The sequence below is a fragment of the Sinocyclocheilus grahami genome, unplaced genomic scaffold, assembly GCF_001515645.1.
Source record: "Sinocyclocheilus grahami isolate Dianchi unplaced genomic scaffold, SAMN03320097.WGS_v1.1 scaffold250.1, whole genome shotgun sequence".
Taxonomy (NCBI): Eukaryota; Metazoa; Chordata; class Actinopteri; order Cypriniformes; family Cyprinidae; genus Sinocyclocheilus; species Sinocyclocheilus grahami.
Window position 1 is genome coordinate 1,029,853 of NW_015505429.1, and position 18,426 is coordinate 1,048,278.

Here is an 18,426-nt window from a genome sequence, read left to right on the forward strand (position 1 = left end):
TAATTTGCTCCGAAGCAAGCTGAAAAGCTGCTGAATAATACTGAATACAGCTTATATAGAAATGCCGCGATAGGTGTCGTATTCCTATAGGTAGATGTGATCAGCTGAGAATCAGCTGATGCAAACTTGACTCACGTGACCTGCCAGAACTAACGCTAAAGCTTAATTTTTATATTGCAATAATTTCACATTCAATCTTCAGATTAATGTACAAACAACATAAAGACAGTATATTTTTATAATATTTGTTTAATGGCATCTTTTTTTATGACTGAAGGCCTGTATCAATGATACCAATACTGATTTCTCTATAAAATTGCCCCCCCCACCCAATATTTTACAATTGACTATAGCCATTAATCATTACAGTATAATTGAGAGCTATCAATTTTAACATTTATTAGACTTTAAAAAATAACTTCTAATTTAAGTGAACTTCACAATCTTCACATAAATCCATTATAATAAATGTTATATTTGCCTGTGCCCTTCAGCAGAAATATACAGAAATTGAAATTGGAGTTATCAAACACTAAATTCTAAATTAAATATAGATTAATCCTTAAAGCCATTAAAGTACTTTTTTCCTCTTTTATTTAAAAAAAAATAAAAAAATAAAAAAAAAATATTTTTTACGCGTTAAACTGAAAAAAATTAATCGCCTGTGTTTACTCGCTAATTTTGACACCACTAATATATATATATATATATATACAGCCATGTAAAAATGTTTACATGATCTATACATCAACAAATCCCTTTAGACCCTTCACTAATTTGTTGTCACAAATGTGGGTTTAGATGTGTTAAATATGAGCATAATAGTATAATATAATATGTATAATAGTAATAGTGATGCTTGCCTCAGAATATACCACAGATTATTATAGTGGTTAAACTGTGTGAAATGAATCAGTTTTTTTGTGAAATTTAAATTGTACACAATTTCCATAATTAATCTGTGCTTTAACTCTGCTTTAACCATGTGTGGTGATCCAGAGAACACAGATTTATTAACATGACTTACCTTCAGCTTATCTCTAAATGGATGTTATATGTAACACAGATAACACTGAGGGTTTGGAGCACGCTTTTACTCAGCATGACAAGAAGAATGGCCCAGTATGTCTACAGCAGTACATAAATCTATACTCTGCCGCGCACACACACACGCACCCATTTACTTGTTTCAAATGAATCTAACATGTGTCAAAATAGGGAGAAAATCGGAGCTTTGACGTGTTTTCAAACACCTCATCAAGGGTAAAGGTTTCTGACAGCCCTCTAAATACGTTCAGCGTTGATGACATGACATCTGCAAATGCCTGTAAATTACCCAGAAATATGACTCTTACAAGCCCTAAATGATCTGCATTTGACTTCATGCCAGTCATCCTTTGGAGATCCGCACTCGTTCACATTCATCCCCAAAGACGCTTTTGTCCTCACGGATGGAAGAGTCACATGTGCCCTTAAAAAAAGCACGACTGACACGTCCCGTTCCCAGGTGCAAGTTATTAACAGATTCTTCGCCATTGCACATTTAGAATTGCAAATGGCTGCTTCTGCGAGGGTCAATTGTTCATTGATCTCGGTAAATTCACACCGTGCACTTTGTGCTTTTAATCAGCATATTTGTCCTTCACGAGTGTTGCTGTGAAATCAGAACACACTGATGCCTGTTTGCACAGAGAAATAATGAAAATGAAGGGCCTTAGTTCAAGTTTAGATTGTCAGCTTTGACTCTTGGATGCTTTCCTGGCAATTGAGGATAAATTTCCTTCCAACCTTCATATCACTAGCAACTGAATAACAACAAGTAAGGCTGAATACGTGACGTGCCAGACAACATGACCGCTCGAAACGGCCACGCTGCAGTGCTGGGCTTCAGAAACCTGTGTTTTTTCACCAGCAGTCTTTGTCCATTTTTGGTGAATAATATTTTTTTAGGAGAAATAATACACTGGGCTGAAGAACTTCACTTTCTGACGTTAAATGTCTCTGTATGTAATAAATAAAACAGAGATTGTAGCAAGAAAAAAATTACTTCCCCTTTTTTGGGCTGCCTCAATATTTTAGACATGTTTTCTTTTACCAGAGAAAGTAATAGTTTGTTAAAATAGTGGTGTTTATGGATCTTACAATTATATAATAAATAGTTTATTATATAATAAGTAGATTGAGGAGGACTTCAGTTTAAGTTGATCTGCTGCCATTGTTCTCAGGAAAAAGCATGTTTTCACTTCATGAGTTGAGTTCAGTCTCAAGTCTGGAATTTTTGACACGACTCTCACACTGAAAAGGAAACGTAAGACTCGAGTATCATTTGGCCTAATTACATGACATCATATTACAGATAGACCATTCAAGTCAAAGTCCCTCCACTTTCTGAAAATCAGGAGCCTGTGTCACAATGCTTTCAGAAAATCAGGAGCCTGTGTCACAAGTATTCAGTAAGCCAGGGTGCGAACTACGGGGGAGCTAGGGGGAGCTCGGCTCCCCTTAATAAGACATGGGCTTCCCAGAAAACGTGATTTGTGAAATTTTGGGGGGTCTCAAAAAATATTGACAATGTGTTATTTTGACGTGCAATTTCAGTTTTGTGTAATGTGATCATCGTGGATTATTATGTGTAAAACTGCAAAAATATAATTCATTCAGGAATGATGGCGATTTAAACCTAATTCACTTCAATAAAGATAACTAAACATGCTATTCTTGTCATGAGCATCAAGCTGTGGGGGCGCTGCGGTGCAAATTCCACTCATGTTTAGTACATGTTAACTCAAAGATTCGTAGAAAAAAATATAAACGTTGGACTCTGTTTTAAGGTAAGGCATGTTATTCGTATGTGTTGTGGCTGGGTTGTTATAGGTCTGCGTGACTCTCGATGTCTTAGGCTTAATTGAACGGAGGAATTATGGTATTGTTCTGTAGCCTGACGACGAGTAAACTTAACCGTTGCTCATGTGAACTCAAAGACAGCCTGATGCTTTGTTTATAGATTATATGTGGGGCTGTTTGTTTTTTCACCTATCAAATAGTGTCGATAAAGTATAATAGGGTAAATCCTTAAATTGATATCCTAGTGCATATACTTGTAGCTGTTATGCATCTTTGTAAGTCATTGTAAGCCCTCTTTTGAGGCACACGCAAGCGCACGAAACTTGGAGGGATGGTAGTACTTACACCGCCTACAACGTGACCGAGGCTCGCCCCAATCGGCCTGACGGGGGCGCTACAGCTATTTAAAGTACGAAATCGCCCATAATTCCTAAACTGCCAGTCGCAGGCTCAAGTGTCTTATGTTGTTGGAATCCTTGGTTCATGCCGGAAAAAATGCATGCCTCAGATTTGATGGTGAGCCTGGCGAAATTTTCAATAATTATCAAAAAAAAAAGTTGAACTTTCGACTCACTGTGGCAAATGAATGCCAAAACGTTAGAAGGGGACGGGGCCACTTTTAGTAAAATGCCTATAACCCCTAAACGGAATGAGAGATATTCGCCAAACTCGGACCACTTATGTAAGAGCTCAAGCTGAGATTGTCCACTTGGTGGCGCTATAAGAGGGAAAAAACTTAAAAATGACTATAACTAGGCAACCATTTGTCCTATCAACATGAAAATCGCTGTGCATGGTATTGGTCCAAAGTGCCGCAAGTGTCTATGGGGACATTTGCGTATCTAAAAAAAAAACATGGCCACCATTGGCCGATGAAGTCTGAGCGCCTATTAGAGAAGGTTAACGGAGGCCGATCGCAACGAAACTCGGTGGGCCTGTTTGACTCACGGCTCCAAAGGTCTGTGAGAAATTTGAAAGAAATCGGCAACTGGGGGGTGGTATCACATTTTTGGAGGGTGTAAACGATTGTGCATTGCACGGTTTTCTGCACATACACGCGATATTTGTATCGTATGATAGACCTCCCCATTCCGAACAACTTTGCCTTTAGAACCACTGATGTCAATCAAACGGCTTTTTAAATGATTGAGAAGATGTGAAAAACCTATTTTCTGGAAAAAACCACCGCAGTGCTATTCTCTGGACTGTCTAGGTCAATAATTATCAAAAACATGTTGAAATTTACCCTTTGGGAAGCTATAACGGGGTCCTTTAGAAAAGGGGCCTGTCCAAATATACCCAGAAGCCTATAAAGCCTAAACAAAAACTCAAAACTTCACGAAACCCACTGAGCACATGCGACAGGTGATTCTAAACAAGCATGCAAAGTTTCAGGGAGATCAGACCACAGCTGGCGCTGTAACTGCCATAAATGTCTAAAAACATCATATTTCTATGTAAGTCACCTGGATTTGCCAAAAATGCTTTTTTAATAATTGATTTAGGTGGTTACAGGCTTGCTAAATAATATGTAATGTCTTTTTCCTTATGTGCTTAAATGCCTAAAGCACTTGAACTCCCGATAATCGCTGCTTGCAGCTATATTATTTTTAATCTTAATATATTCTTATAGTATTTATTATATTTATTAGTATTTTAAATTAGCTTATATTTTTATATTTTAATTTGAGTGTTTTCAGTAAAAATGCTCTTTTGTAATTTTTTTCAGTTTTTTCTATATTTCTATTTTTTATTTCTGTTTTACTTTTATTATAGTATACTTCAGACTTATTTTATAATAGTATACTAAACTATTTGAACTTATTTATATATAAAAAAACATATGTAATTTTCATTCAAGTTTTTCATTTAATTTCATATTTATATTTTATTTTCACGTATATTTTAAAAGTTATGAAAGCAAAAACTAACTTGCTTTCTTGGAATTTGCTAAACATTTCTTTCAATTCAATATTGTGTGTTAAAGATAGATGAGATGAAAAATAAACCTTTGTAAAAAAAGTTTTACAATTTTTCATGGAAAAAGGAACAATATTATTAATATATATTTATTGACATTATTAATGGCATTGAATTTAGTTTGTCATACCTTGGTTAAATGGATAGTTTTATATCAAGGCCCTTTGAGGACTCCTATAATATGCACTTGTGACACAAAAGCTTTTAATTAATTTAAATGAGTAATTATAATGCATTCCATCATGCTGTCTAGAAAAGTGGTGTTTTGCAGTGAAAGCCAACCAAAGGGACAGCGTGTACCGAATGACCTAAGGTCGGCTCACTGAGTGCTTTGATTGAGCCGGCATGTTCTGATTGCAGCTTCAGTTCAATTACATACTCGGGGTCAAAGGTGTCGCCAGTCATTACATACAAACACACACACACACACACACACACACACACATACACACCATGCATAATACCGGGTGAGCGAGCGGCCATTGATTCTGGTGTCTCTGAGGTTTCCGCTCTTTTGCTGATTTCCTCAATCAATACAGATTAAACATTCCACAGCGCTGGGACAACAGACATTGCATTGTCATTGCATTGCATTCATACATATTAAAGAACCATATGCAAATAATTTTTGAGGTCTTAAAAAACAAGAGATATACTTTTCAAGTATTGTGACAATTCCCGCTTGCCAAATTGTGACTGGATCATGATCATAGTTAATTTGATGAACTACAACTGAACTGCAATTTACAACATTATTCCCTGTAATCCAGAGCCTCAGGTAAACGGTCTGGAGTGATATCTGGTTCATGAAGGAATCATTCTTTTGAACCGGTTCGTTTTGATGCATTGTGTTTTAAAATGTGTTCAGATTTTAAAAGTTGTGTGGTGTATTCCAGGCTAAAGGAGAATTGATGCCACTTGGTTTGATATATTACCTAGGTTAGTTTTTATATATATATATATACTTTTTGTTAAATTTTAGTAAGGACTGTAGTAGCTTTTTCCAGTAACAAGCTGTTTCTTCTTTCAGTGTGCAGCTCTGTAGCTTGACAAAAACAGTTTTTGTCACATATTTTGTCACACATGCTGTATATTGGTCATGCAGCCTTAAGGGCCATTCACACAGAATGTATTTTTCTTTTCTAAAAGGCAAGATGCAGGGTAATGGAATGAGAAAAAAAACTCTGGATCTAAAGGCATATTGTTTAAAAGTTGAACTTTTTTTAACTTGAGCAATGCGTGTCATATGTACATTGTAAAACATTTCAGGCCAAAGATCTAATTTAGCCTAATTCCATTTCACTAAAATGAATTGTATCAGTTGTGACAACAATCTGTTAACCTTTGCACATTTCTAAATTATATTTTGAGCCAAAGAAAAAAGTTTTGTTTGCCAAACTGTTGTTGAATGTATTTAAAACTGAAACAGGCTTAAAACAATACAGAACATGTTGAGACACGTCGACATCACTTTATTAGTACATCATCTTCAACAAAGGATATTTGGTAAAAATACCTTTTTAAAATAAAGCATAAGCTATCCTGATGTAGTGAAAAAAAACTTGTGGCACAGTATAGGTTTATCAATGACAATGAGAGATTTTGCTTTACAGTTTATATCGCAGTATTGAAAATGTATCCATGCAGGTTTCAGTGAGCAAGACTACTTAAAGTTCTTGACATGAGTGATGAACATATGAATGTTCAATAAATGAGAAAATAACAAGCTTAACATGCCTGATACTACAAGGGTTATTAAAAGATAAAAAGCTTTGAAAAGAGGCAGACACGACTATGTCACTGTGTGAAAACATGTACTCAAATGCAATGCACGATTTATACCTGGTCCTAAACCAAAACCATCGGAGGGTAATTTCTGTGCTCAATACTCGTAATGTCTTGAGTGGTGAATATCGGTCTTCTGTGGGGAATAATGTTTGTTTTATGTCTTGGCTCTGCTGTCTCTCTTGCACATCCGCATTTGAATTCATCATACCACGTTTTTCTCAGATGCATACATATACAGTTTTTTGTTCAGCAAAAAACAGTTTTTCCTTCTTGACTTTGACTGAGGGCAGTTAAATATGTTTGTGTATATATCTGTAATTTTAATGAAGACCTAGTATGATATAATTATCACAATGCATCCTTTTGTTTGGGGATAATTAATTGGATTCAGCCAGTATTTAATGATCAATTTTCCTAATATAATTTTGAAAAAGATGTGAGATACGAGTGCAATGGTCAAACACATTTATCTAGCATGTACACATTAAAAAAAAAACAATGGGAAAGCAATGTAATTTAATGCAAATGTATTCTGTAAATGCCAGTAAAATTTCCTTTCTTTTGTATGCAACGTTGGAAGATGGATTCATTTTAGTAAATTGGTTTGAGTACATGTAATTTGTAACTAACAGAGACCCATTTTGTTTGTTATATTGCAAAGAAAGAAAGAGAAAGACTTAGTGGCCACTCAGACTGCAGCATGGATTTCTCTGAACTCTTGGCTTATGTTCGATGATATTGAAATAAAACTTCATTTTATTCTAGACGAGTGTGTTATGTAATCCTGACAGTCATATTTCAAGGACATATAAGGACTGCTTACCTCATTTCAGAGAGACAATTTTTCTGCCACCCCTCCTCTTCCTCCACATCCCCTGCTTCATTTCTTAGCACCTCTAATATTAAATTCATGTCTATTTATATTTCTTTCTTTACTCTAGTAGTCTGGAGTCCTGCCATAATGGACAGCACACCAAATGAACCTACTGTATCTTACTCTAGGATTATATCAACTTATGAAACAAACAATATATTGTCACAGGAAATCTAAGTGAAAGATCTAAGTAATGGTCATAAAGTTCACACTGTCTTGTTTGATTTATACTCATTTGTTTCTGTAAACAACAAATTCACTAGACGTGACAGAAAAGTTGCAGCAAAATCAACACAGTGTTATCACTATATAATATACAGTAGCAAAGCATTATAAATCTTTTGCAAACTAACTAATTAATACTTTATAAACTGTAGTCAATATATTAATAGACTGTATACAAATAGTGAGTTTTTTTATTCATTGTCACAGTAATTATCATAGTGTTATTTAGGGCTGTGTATCACCAGCAAAGTCACGATACGATACATATGCCACGATACGATACATATCACGGTAGGGGAGTGCACTAAATTTCACCTCATATGTTTCATGTTTACATTGTGCACTCCCCACCAGGTACAATATTCTGATTGTTTGCATCTTGTTTTTAAGCCCATAAATAATAATGTACTCATTCTAATAAATTTATATTGTAATGTACTCATTCTAATATATAAAAAAATCATATTTACATTGCTGGTAGGTTATCATTGCACAAATTAACACACTCTCTACGTAAAAAAAAAAAATAGAAGAGTTCTAATCTCAACTAATGCGCTGTCTTCACTGTATCTAACGCACACACGTTCAGTCACTCACACAGATCATGCTGTGCGCGCACAGACATTCAGGAACAAACTTTTTAGCGCTGCCCCACATTTTATCAATAAAATAACTTAATCGCTCAAGAGCTACATTATCTTTCTCAACAAGGAGCTGGTAACATCAGTGTTTCTAAAGCAATTAAAGCCACAGCTTCACTGTTAATAGAGAAACGCGGCAAAACGGTGGTAATTCATACATACACAGCCTCTCTCTCTCTCTCTCTCATAAATGAACACTTGATAAATTACACTTTTCTGAGAATAGAATATTGAAGTGGAGATCTCTAAACTGCAAGCTTACCAGTGTTTTCAGAAAGCAAGTGCGTTTATCCAGAGTGGAGAGAGAGCGCGTGCATATGGTTGCCAGGTTGACAAAGATAAGTAGCACACTTACCAGATATTTCCGTATTGCGCAAATGAGAAGCTCTGTTTCAGGGATTACGTCTCTTTATATCAGGCAACCCAGATGTGTTCCTCTGCGGCCAGATTAAACCTTTAGAAACCTCGCACTTTTCTACTCAATTTTAAACGCTATTCTTGTATTCAAAATAAGCATGGTCCACTGTTGCACACGTGCCACAATATACTCGTATCTTCAAATCTCTGTGACGATACATCGTCGTATCGATGTATCGAACACAGCACTAGTGTTATTGTTTAATAAGCTCATATGTATAGAATTTTATATTTTTTATGCTTTGTTAACAACTTATTAACCATAAAGAGTTCTCACTTTAGGTCACAGATCATCAGAAAAATGTCATTAGTTAAGTGCTTTAAACCAATCTTTATCGGACATTAATTGCATTCATATTCAGTGTTTCTTAAAATGTTGACAAAATATATTAAGCACGCACACATACCCACATAACTTCGGATTTCTGTTATGTTTTAGACCGGTAGAGCTTTATAGGTCATGAACAACAGAAGTGTCAAACGCTCTGTGGATGAACTGACTCTTTTATCGGTTTATCGGCTCTTTATCTCCAATTCCCTGCCGTTCATTAGTCTGTAATGTGTGGCGGGAAGTTAACTCTTCCTCATGCCTGCAGTCACAATAACAGCCTTCAGCCTACAATTACATAGTCAGTGTCAATCTTGAGGGAAAACACTGCGTCGGAAGAAAATTGCATTAGAGTTTATAGGTACAAGAGGCATTTTTCTTTTCAATCTAATATCTAAATTGAATGTAGATGAAAACTAGAAACGAATGCATGTGGCAGAAAGGTTTTAAATGTCGTTGCTAATCATTATTGATCCACCAATGATTAGAAACAGCATCTGTGAGATCTACGTCATTGGTAACCTAAAGAAATGAAGTTAACTCTTCCTCATGCCTGCAGTCACAATAACAGCCTTCAGCCTACAATTACATAGTCAGTGTCAATCTTGAGGGAAAACACTGCGTCGGAAGAAAATTGCATTAGAGTTTATAGGTACAAGAGGCATTTTTCTGCCTCTACTGTGTACTAGAATATGATTTTCACAATGCAATCTAATATCTAAATTGAATGTAGATGAAAACTAGAAACGAATGCATGTGGCAGAAAGGTTTTAAATGTCATTGCTAATCATTATTGATCCACCAATGATTAGAAACAGCATCTGTGAGATCTACGTCATTGGTAACCTAAAGAAATTATCTTTTCATGAGGACGAATTGTCTTTTTCGGTAACACTGTGTGGGCAATGTGCTTTCTATTCCTGGCTAGTGCTTTTACGCCGTAGTTTCCATGGGGATTGAGGTGGCGAAAGCTTTCTTAAATGTCAGCATTTAATAATTAGCCAATCAAACTTACTTTAAATGCATTAAATGTGCAATTAAAAGCATTCCTTCACTCATAATGATGCACCTGTAATGTCTTCTGGAACTGAAATGTCTTATCGTCTATTGTTAATCATGTTGAATCGCCTTCAAGGCTGTGACACTTATCAGTGTTTTCTTCGTTCCATACGATCAAATGATTTTCACTAAGTCTGTGTCTTCTCTCTGTTCCCACAGCAACGGGTTGGCGAAGAGGATTGCTCTCATCAGCTTCCTGTCACTGGTCATGCTCATGAGCGTCCTGGGCAACCTGCTGGTTATGGTGGCCGTCTGCAAAGACCGGCAGCTCAGGTCAGAAATGGCCCGTCTCCACCCACCGCTCTCCTCTTATCTGTCAGCCCAGGGGAAAACAGCCCTTTTTAGCATTTCATTTGTGCAGCTCGAGTGAACTGACATGACTTCAAGGAAATTCTTACTGGATGGATATTTTCTGCTTTTCCAGAGTTTAAACGTTAGCTGAGTGGCACAAGCCGTTCTTGTTATGCGGTATCAACTCAAATAACTGAATTCAAGTGCTTCTATTATAAACTATAGCAAAGATCAAGTTTAGACTTTATTCAAAATGAACAGGATTAAAAATAAAGAGCTAAAATTACTCCGTGCTCAGTGAGGGATTGGGTTCGCTTACATATATGAACAGATTTTCTTGTAATTTTGTCAAACAGATGGAATGTTTTGTTTTAATTAGGATGTTTATAAACCAGCGAATGCCTCAAACCTGACATAATTCATTAAATCCATACCGTTTCCTGACTAAAAGTGATATCACGTCCTAGAGGAGGATATCTTTGTTGGTTAAAGGATTTTACGAAAGACTAATAAGATGGAAAGTGACCTTTGGAAAAAAATATACAGTACATTGTAGGGCTGGGTAAAAAATATTGATATCTTGATATTAATCGATTCTCATTTTTGCGGAATGATATTGATTCTTAAATCCCAAGAATCGATTAGTCTAGCCTGTTTTCAGTTAATGGACGGTACAATGAAGGGCACTTCCCATCCAATATATCGCAATAAGCATTGTACTTTTCATATGAAACAAAGTCTCAGATTTCTAATTCTGTCCATTGTATTGCAGTATTCAAACAATAAATCCCGTTTTGGCACTGTTTAATGTGAAGTGACAGATCGCTGTAGCGCCTCAGATCAACAGACGCGGTAGAACTGATCATCTCCTCCACATTAATACCAGTTTCAGCACAAAATAAACATGACTAAACATCCGAAGGTAAGTTAAAAGAAAGACTTCAACTTTACAATCCGTATCCTGTCTCATGTAATTTCTCAATCAGTGTTTCAGCTGCGCAAAGACGTCAATGTAACGTCTTGTAAACAATGTCAGGTAGCGCCACATTGTCATTTACCTCAGAAAAACATATTCGGTGACCATAAACTCATTAGTCAGATAGAAAAGTAAATGGTAGAGAGGGGCATATTCAATAATTCAATAACATATTCATTATAAAATTTTACTGTTCTTCAATGTTTAATTTATGTTTGAATAAATCCATCAAGTTTTTATGACAGCCACCATTGTTTATATAAAAAAACGAATTGAAGTAGAAATATTATTATGTAATTGTAACTTTATTTTTAAATTGTAGTTTTTTTATTTAAAAAATTTAATTAAATGTAATTTTAACAAATCAGTCAATTTTAACCTTTAATATTATAGTAATGTAGTACCGACTGACTCATTTATATTTTACAGCATTAGTTGAGAGATTTTTTTTCCTTGAGAAAATTTGGCATGTACTGTACCTGATATATATCCGAAATAATCGATATTGAACTGAATCGAATCGCAAGCTTGTGAATGAGAATCGAATCGTGAAATTTGTGTCAAAACCCAGCTTTACAGTAGTACATTGCAGTCAATGTACTGTTTTTTTTTCAACGTTCGCTAAAAATTGTTTTAATAGATTTCTTCTATTTTTAATCACAATTTATGATTTTTCATCAAATTTTTTGTGCACTACGGAACCCCTAAAAAATATATATTTCAATGTTTTCTCTCGCAATTATATCATTGGGTAATCATACTGTATATAAATTGCGAGCATCAGGGAGCCATTATTAATATGTGGGGCACTGAAATCGCTTTTGAATGTGCACTCGCTTTTTACTTTAACTTTCGAGATTCTCGAGCACACATACTGTGAGTAAACTACAGAGGGGCAGTAACTTTTTTACCTACTACACATTTTCCAAGATTAGGGGCCCTATTTTAACGATCTAAGCGCATAATCTAAAGCGCACGGCGCAGGTCCACTAGGTCCACTTATTTGGTGTAATGAAATGTGTTTATGTGGTTTAACACATTATTTTCCACATACTGTACATTATTGTTTCTCCTCTGCCTTTCTGAAACGCGTCGATTTTTACAAAGCTCATCGGTCCGAAAAGCGAGGTGTGCTGTGATTGCACTTTATAGAAACAGACACCGGCATTGTAGGCTACTCTCACAGGAAACAGTCCTCAACCTCCGCAAAATGTGCATCACACATCTGAATATTTGGGTTGAACTGTTCTGGAACAGTGTTGTAAATACAACTGATAAATACAACTGAACGGCCGGTGGGCTTGCAGCAACCACATGTGATGACCCCAGGCTGGACTCTGCTTCGTCCACGGTGAAAGCCGATTCGGCGATCCACAGCGCAAAGTTGATGTATACCAGCACGGATCAGCTCTAGGCATGACAAAGCGGATATCATCCTCTTTTGGAAGGCCAAACAAAGTGGTTTCACTTTCACAATGAAACACACAGCGTCTCCCCAACATGTCCGCGGCGGCAACAGCGAGAATAAAAGTTACGCCTTCTTTCTTTGCGTGAACATTTAGGCGGTGTTATGCAAATCTTCCCACATCGTGATGTAGACATGTGGGGGCGTGTTAGAACGAGCCGTTTTAGGTAGGCGTAGTTGACTCTTAACTTTTATAAAGAATATCTCTTTGGATTTGAGACTTTAGTCTTTGCAACTTTACAGATCTTCTTTATGCACCAAGAGCTTGTAACACTCCAAAGAGAAAGGAAAAATTGAAATTGCATCATATGACCCCTTTAATGAGTAATGAGTGTGTTTTGGGCATAACGTACAATAAACCAATCAGAGTCTCATCTCCCATTCCTTTAAGAGCCAGTTGCGCTCGTGCCATGGTGGATTTGCTATTTACATGCCGGAATTTGCAAGCACAAAGACAGAACGCGTCTCCAGAGATGAAACGGAGCTGCTCGTGCGCAAGCAAATAGGTAGCCTAATTGTAATACATGCAATGACTATCCATTATGACATGTAGGCATTTTTATATTTATGTAGCCTACACAATAATAATCTTTTACATTGCAGTCCTTTAATTTTTAATATTTGTCATGTTCGTGTGCTGCTGTGCGTCCATGTGTGTGTAATAAGCAGAGTGTATGCGCGCTGTGGACCCGCCTATACTAACGCGCTCTTTAAATAACAAAAAAACTACTGCTAGATGTTTGTCAGTGGTGTTTAGGATCTGCAAATCATTTGCCATCATCCTAGTCATCACTCCTTACACTGTTTATGTGGTAAGTGAAATTCTATGTAACAGGCTACCGCTAGCAAGCTGCTAACCATGTCCCTTTAGTGGCTCCATAGAATGATTTGTGAATCGATGCGAATCGCTAGAAGACTGAATCGCGATTCAAATGTGAATAGATTTTTTTCCCCCACCCCTACTGTAGGTTTCTTTCATCCCTCAAGACTGGAGGAACCAGTATGTTTTTTCTTCATGAAGTCTCTAAAGTAATGAGAAAAATGATCTACATTCATCCAGGTTACCTAGAAACTCTTTGTAGTGTCAAAGAGGGAGTCATGCTCTGAACGTTATGTCATGATGGCAGTGATAAATGTCTTAAAATAGGCTGTCTGATCACTCCTCCGGCATGTGATCTTGTCTTTGACACACAGGTTAATGGTTAATTGTTAAGATCAAGTGTACAAGCTCATCATTGTTTAACAGTGTCTCTGGCAACAGTGGGCGTTTTTTTTTTTATTAGTTTAGCAGTTCAGCAGCTCATAAACACTTATACATAGCATCTTTGGGATTCAATTCAGTGGGTAATTAGCAGCTTGTTAATTACTCCTTTGGAGTCCTGCTGGGTTCTTGGAAAACTATGCAATTGTTTTTGCGGGGGTAAATAATTTTTAATATAAATATAAGTAAAAAGGCTTATATGCAATGTTAGGGGTCAGTAAGATTTATTATTATTATTATTATTACTACTATTAATTTATTTTAATTTTTAAAAGAAATAAATTATTTTATTCAGCTTAATTGATCAAAAGTGAAAGTAAAAACATATATGATGTTAGAAATACTTCCATTTTTTTTTTTAAATTGTTCTTTTAAACTTTCTATTTATCAAAACAGCTTCCAAAAAAAATCTTTCCTAAGCAGAAAATCAGCATATTAGAATGATTCCTGGAGGATCATGTGACACTGAAGACTGGAGTAATGATGCTGAAAATTCAGCTTTGCGTCACAGGAATAAATTCCATTTAAAACATCATTAAATAGGAAACAGCTATTTTAAATCATAATAATATTTCACTGTTTTTACTGTATTTTTGATCAAATGAAAGCAGCCTTGGTTAGAGTAAGAGGCTTCTTTCAAACGAATTAAAAATCTTGCCAACCCCCTCACTTTTGAACAGTGATGTTCCTTTCATATGTTTGTTTGTTTGTATGTTTGTTTCATATGTTGCATAATGGCAGATTTTATGGCAACTTGACATTTAAGTTATTGCACCTTATTTTCTATCCTATGAGCACTATTTTACTGTGAAGGAGAGAAGAAAGCATTTAGGGAGCTCTGTAAATGCTGTTTGTTTCTTATGTCTCTCAAGCCTGGAGGTAGCGCTAGGCTTCTTATCTCCTCAAACATCATGCCACACATCACTTCATTCATTCCGTCCTCTTTTTCACATACTATACTTCCCTCTGATTTATAAATTGCTTATCCTGTCTCATACCACCCTGATTCTTTCACTCAAAGGGCATCTTTCCACTCCGCCACCTATATAATGCTTATCTGATAATAGAAGTCATGGAAAAAATAATCTACATTTCTCAATGTCGCTAAGAAGACCCAAAAAGCGAGTTACACGCCAAATGTTATGTCACGACGGTAATGAAAAACGCCTTTAAAATAGGCTGCCCTCCATAGGGTCAAATGGAACATCTGGTGGTATTTTGCTTTAATGATGCATCCAAAAGGGATTTGTAAATACTGACACACTATCTGATGGCGTAATTATCAGATGCCTGTTGCTTTTCATCCTTCAGAATTGGCGCCAAATGTGCATGAAAGCCAATCAGTGCTCTCTCTGCAATCTTTATGTATATTGTTGACAGGCAGCTGGTATGCGGATCTATGCCGTTACGTGACAGAATAATTTGAGCCTATTAATGCTTCTCAGTGAGCTATATATAGATCTGTGTGTTCAGAAGCTCAAGCGAGAGTTTTATTACTCATTAATAGGGTGCCCAGAGCTCTGGAGAGTCTCAAGAAGAGCGAACATTATGACAACCTATCAACAACATACTGTACCACACACATAGCACATACACCTTCAACAGATATCTTATTACTGTTTTCTCCAAGTAACTGCTTTGATAGTGATTACGAATTTCTGCTCATCAACAACACATCTTATATGGTTGCTTTGTTTACATTCATTATTGAATTTAAAGGGGTAGTTCATCTACAAATGGACAACTTTTATGATACATCCATAGTGATTTTGTGCCCACTTTCCTATACTTCTTCCCCTAAAATTTCCAAGAAGAGAACATAAAGAACATTTGAGTCATTCTAATTCAGGGAACAATTCAAGCCCATATGTTGAAGTCCATACTATTCATATGTTTTGATCATTATATTTTGTGCGTTCCTATATTTTGTGCACCCTGTTTTTCAGTTTGCTTGAAATTGCCTTTAAATTGTTTTTTTTTAAATTGCAGTTTTTGCTATGTCCGCTTTTTAATTGATGAGTCTTGAGTTCAAATTAATAAGATATTTAAATTAAATATCAATATTTAAATTCAAAATCTCATTTAATAATACATTTAAATTAAATGTATAATTTATATCTATATGACAAATTTATATATCGAAATACCTTAAAAATTGATTTTTTTTTAAAGCAGTACTATGTAACTTTTTCTGTGTTCAAAATTTTGCAAGATGTATATAATAAGCGAGTACATCATGAATGAATCTTCCAAACCGCATTTTTGTCTTATTCCGAATCACTCCGGTACACTTATAATAAGTACTTATATTTGGACTATTGTAGCCTGGTCAGGTCGTCACCGCTGCGGAGGAACACATACCTGCGTGAATCGCCAGAGACATAAACTTAGAGAAGTAGCTCCGGTTGGAATGTTCTTCCGCGGGATGTGTGCAGCTCTGTTTATTAACCGCTACAGCATCAAAAGTTACATAGTGCTGCTTTAAATTAAATTTTCTTCCAAATAAGAAAGTATTTCGTCACTGTTTTTTTTAAATACGGAAAAAATATCCCTGTATGGGTTTTTGTTTATATATTTATAATACATGATATGTGTAACACAGTTCGTAGTTCGGGAAGAAGGAGGCGGGAACCGGCGAACATTTAAACAAAACTTTAATAATAAAATAAACACAAAACAGGGAGACAGCCCCTCACGGACGACTGCCGCGCACAAACAGAACCAAAACACAAAATAAAATCCAGGCCTGGTCCTCTCTCTTCCAACACTGTCGTCACTCCTCCTTTTATCCTTCCAGAGCTCCTCCGTGGGACTCGAGACCGGTGAGTGGCGCAGGTGTCGTGCATTATCACTTACTCCACCGGCCTCGCTCCGTTCCCACGGCTCTCAGCCCCGCCCCTCTCGTCACAATATGGTTTAGTAATATCACACAAGCAAAAGTGCTGTTTTCCCAAATATCAGCATATGAGCGCAATCTCAAATGTGATATTGCTTTTATACAGCAGTTCAACAAACAAGAAATTAATACTGAGTGAGTTACATTTGTAGACACAATTTTGTCTGTTTTTTTCTGTTTTGCCAATGAAAATATTTGTAATCAAAGCCAGAGCAGAACATCTCAGTGCATCTCATTGCAACACTGTGGTGTTTCCTTTCTGAATGAATCTATTTTTGAATTAATCATTTGAGTCAGTGATTCTATAATCCATTCGTAAGAACAGTCGCTTGCTCATTTCTATATGAATCAGCCATTTTGAACAAATTGTTTGAATGAATGATTCAATAGTTTTATTGATAGATGATAGCTTTATTAATTGAAACCAATAGTGAGTTCCCAGTTTTACTGAGAACTCATACTGTATTGTTTTTACACTTTTTTTCTGCTGTGAAGTGTAGCTAAGTTATACAATAGCTTTTTTTCAGCTGAATTCATAAAAAAGAAGAAATTAACATATGCTTTTTGTTTCTCCTGCAGGAAAATCAAAACCAACTACTTCATCGTCTCGCTGGCATTTGCTGACCTTCTGGTGTCAGTGCTGGTGATGCCATTTGGTGCCATAGAACTGATCCATCAGAACTGGATCTACGGAGAGACCTTCTGCCTGGTCCGCACCTCTCTGGACGTGCTGCTGACCACCGCCTCCATCTTACACCTGTGCTGCATCTCTCTCGACAGGTAAAAACAAACACCCTTTCATTTCAGGACTCTCCTAAGGCGTCTTGGTTGCGAATGAATCAAGTGCTATTAATTGAAATTCCATGAACGTATAGTCTTGACATATGACTGCGGATGCTGTTGTCATGGCAGCCGTAAATTGTTTCGCTACAGAGGACTAGCACTTGAGAGTTTCTTCTGCGGACTGTGTAGGGATGCTGTTTCCATGGCGATCTATGTGCGGCCACACAAAGTCCCTTGCCAAGTAAATCGTCCACCAACACTGTGATTATGAACCTAATAAACTCTTAAAGTCGAGCAACAGGCAAACGGTTCAAAATATGTTAATTGTAAAAGACTGAGAAACATCTTGTTGCTGGACAACTTAGAATTTGTAAATAGAAGCGGTTTCAGACTAGACGAGCACTCTTTGTTATAATCAGTGTTGACAGTGCTGCATATTCTTGTGGAAATTGTCATTTATTTTTTCAGAATACTTTGATTAATAAAGCGTTTAAGAGAACATCATTTATTTGAAATACAAACCTTGATATTTTTGATCAATTTAATGCATCCTTGTATGTATATATATATATATATATATATATATACACACATACAC

The 18,426-nt window shown here is 36.2% G+C and overlaps 1 protein-coding gene across 2 annotated transcripts in view; it reads left to right on the forward strand.

The window, feature by feature from the left end:
* Positions 1–18,426, forward strand: part of htr4 (5-hydroxytryptamine receptor 4) — a 109,887-nt gene that overhangs the window by 27,701 nt on the left and 63,760 nt on the right. For both annotated transcript variants that reach the window (XM_016289621.1, XM_016289622.1), the window contains exons 3-4: positions 10,316–10,429; positions 17,625–17,825. In XM_016289621.1, coding sequence (XP_016145107.1) covers positions 10,316–10,429; positions 17,625–17,825 — 315 coding nt within the window. The remainder of the gene's footprint in view (positions 1–10,315; positions 10,430–17,624; positions 17,826–18,426) is intronic.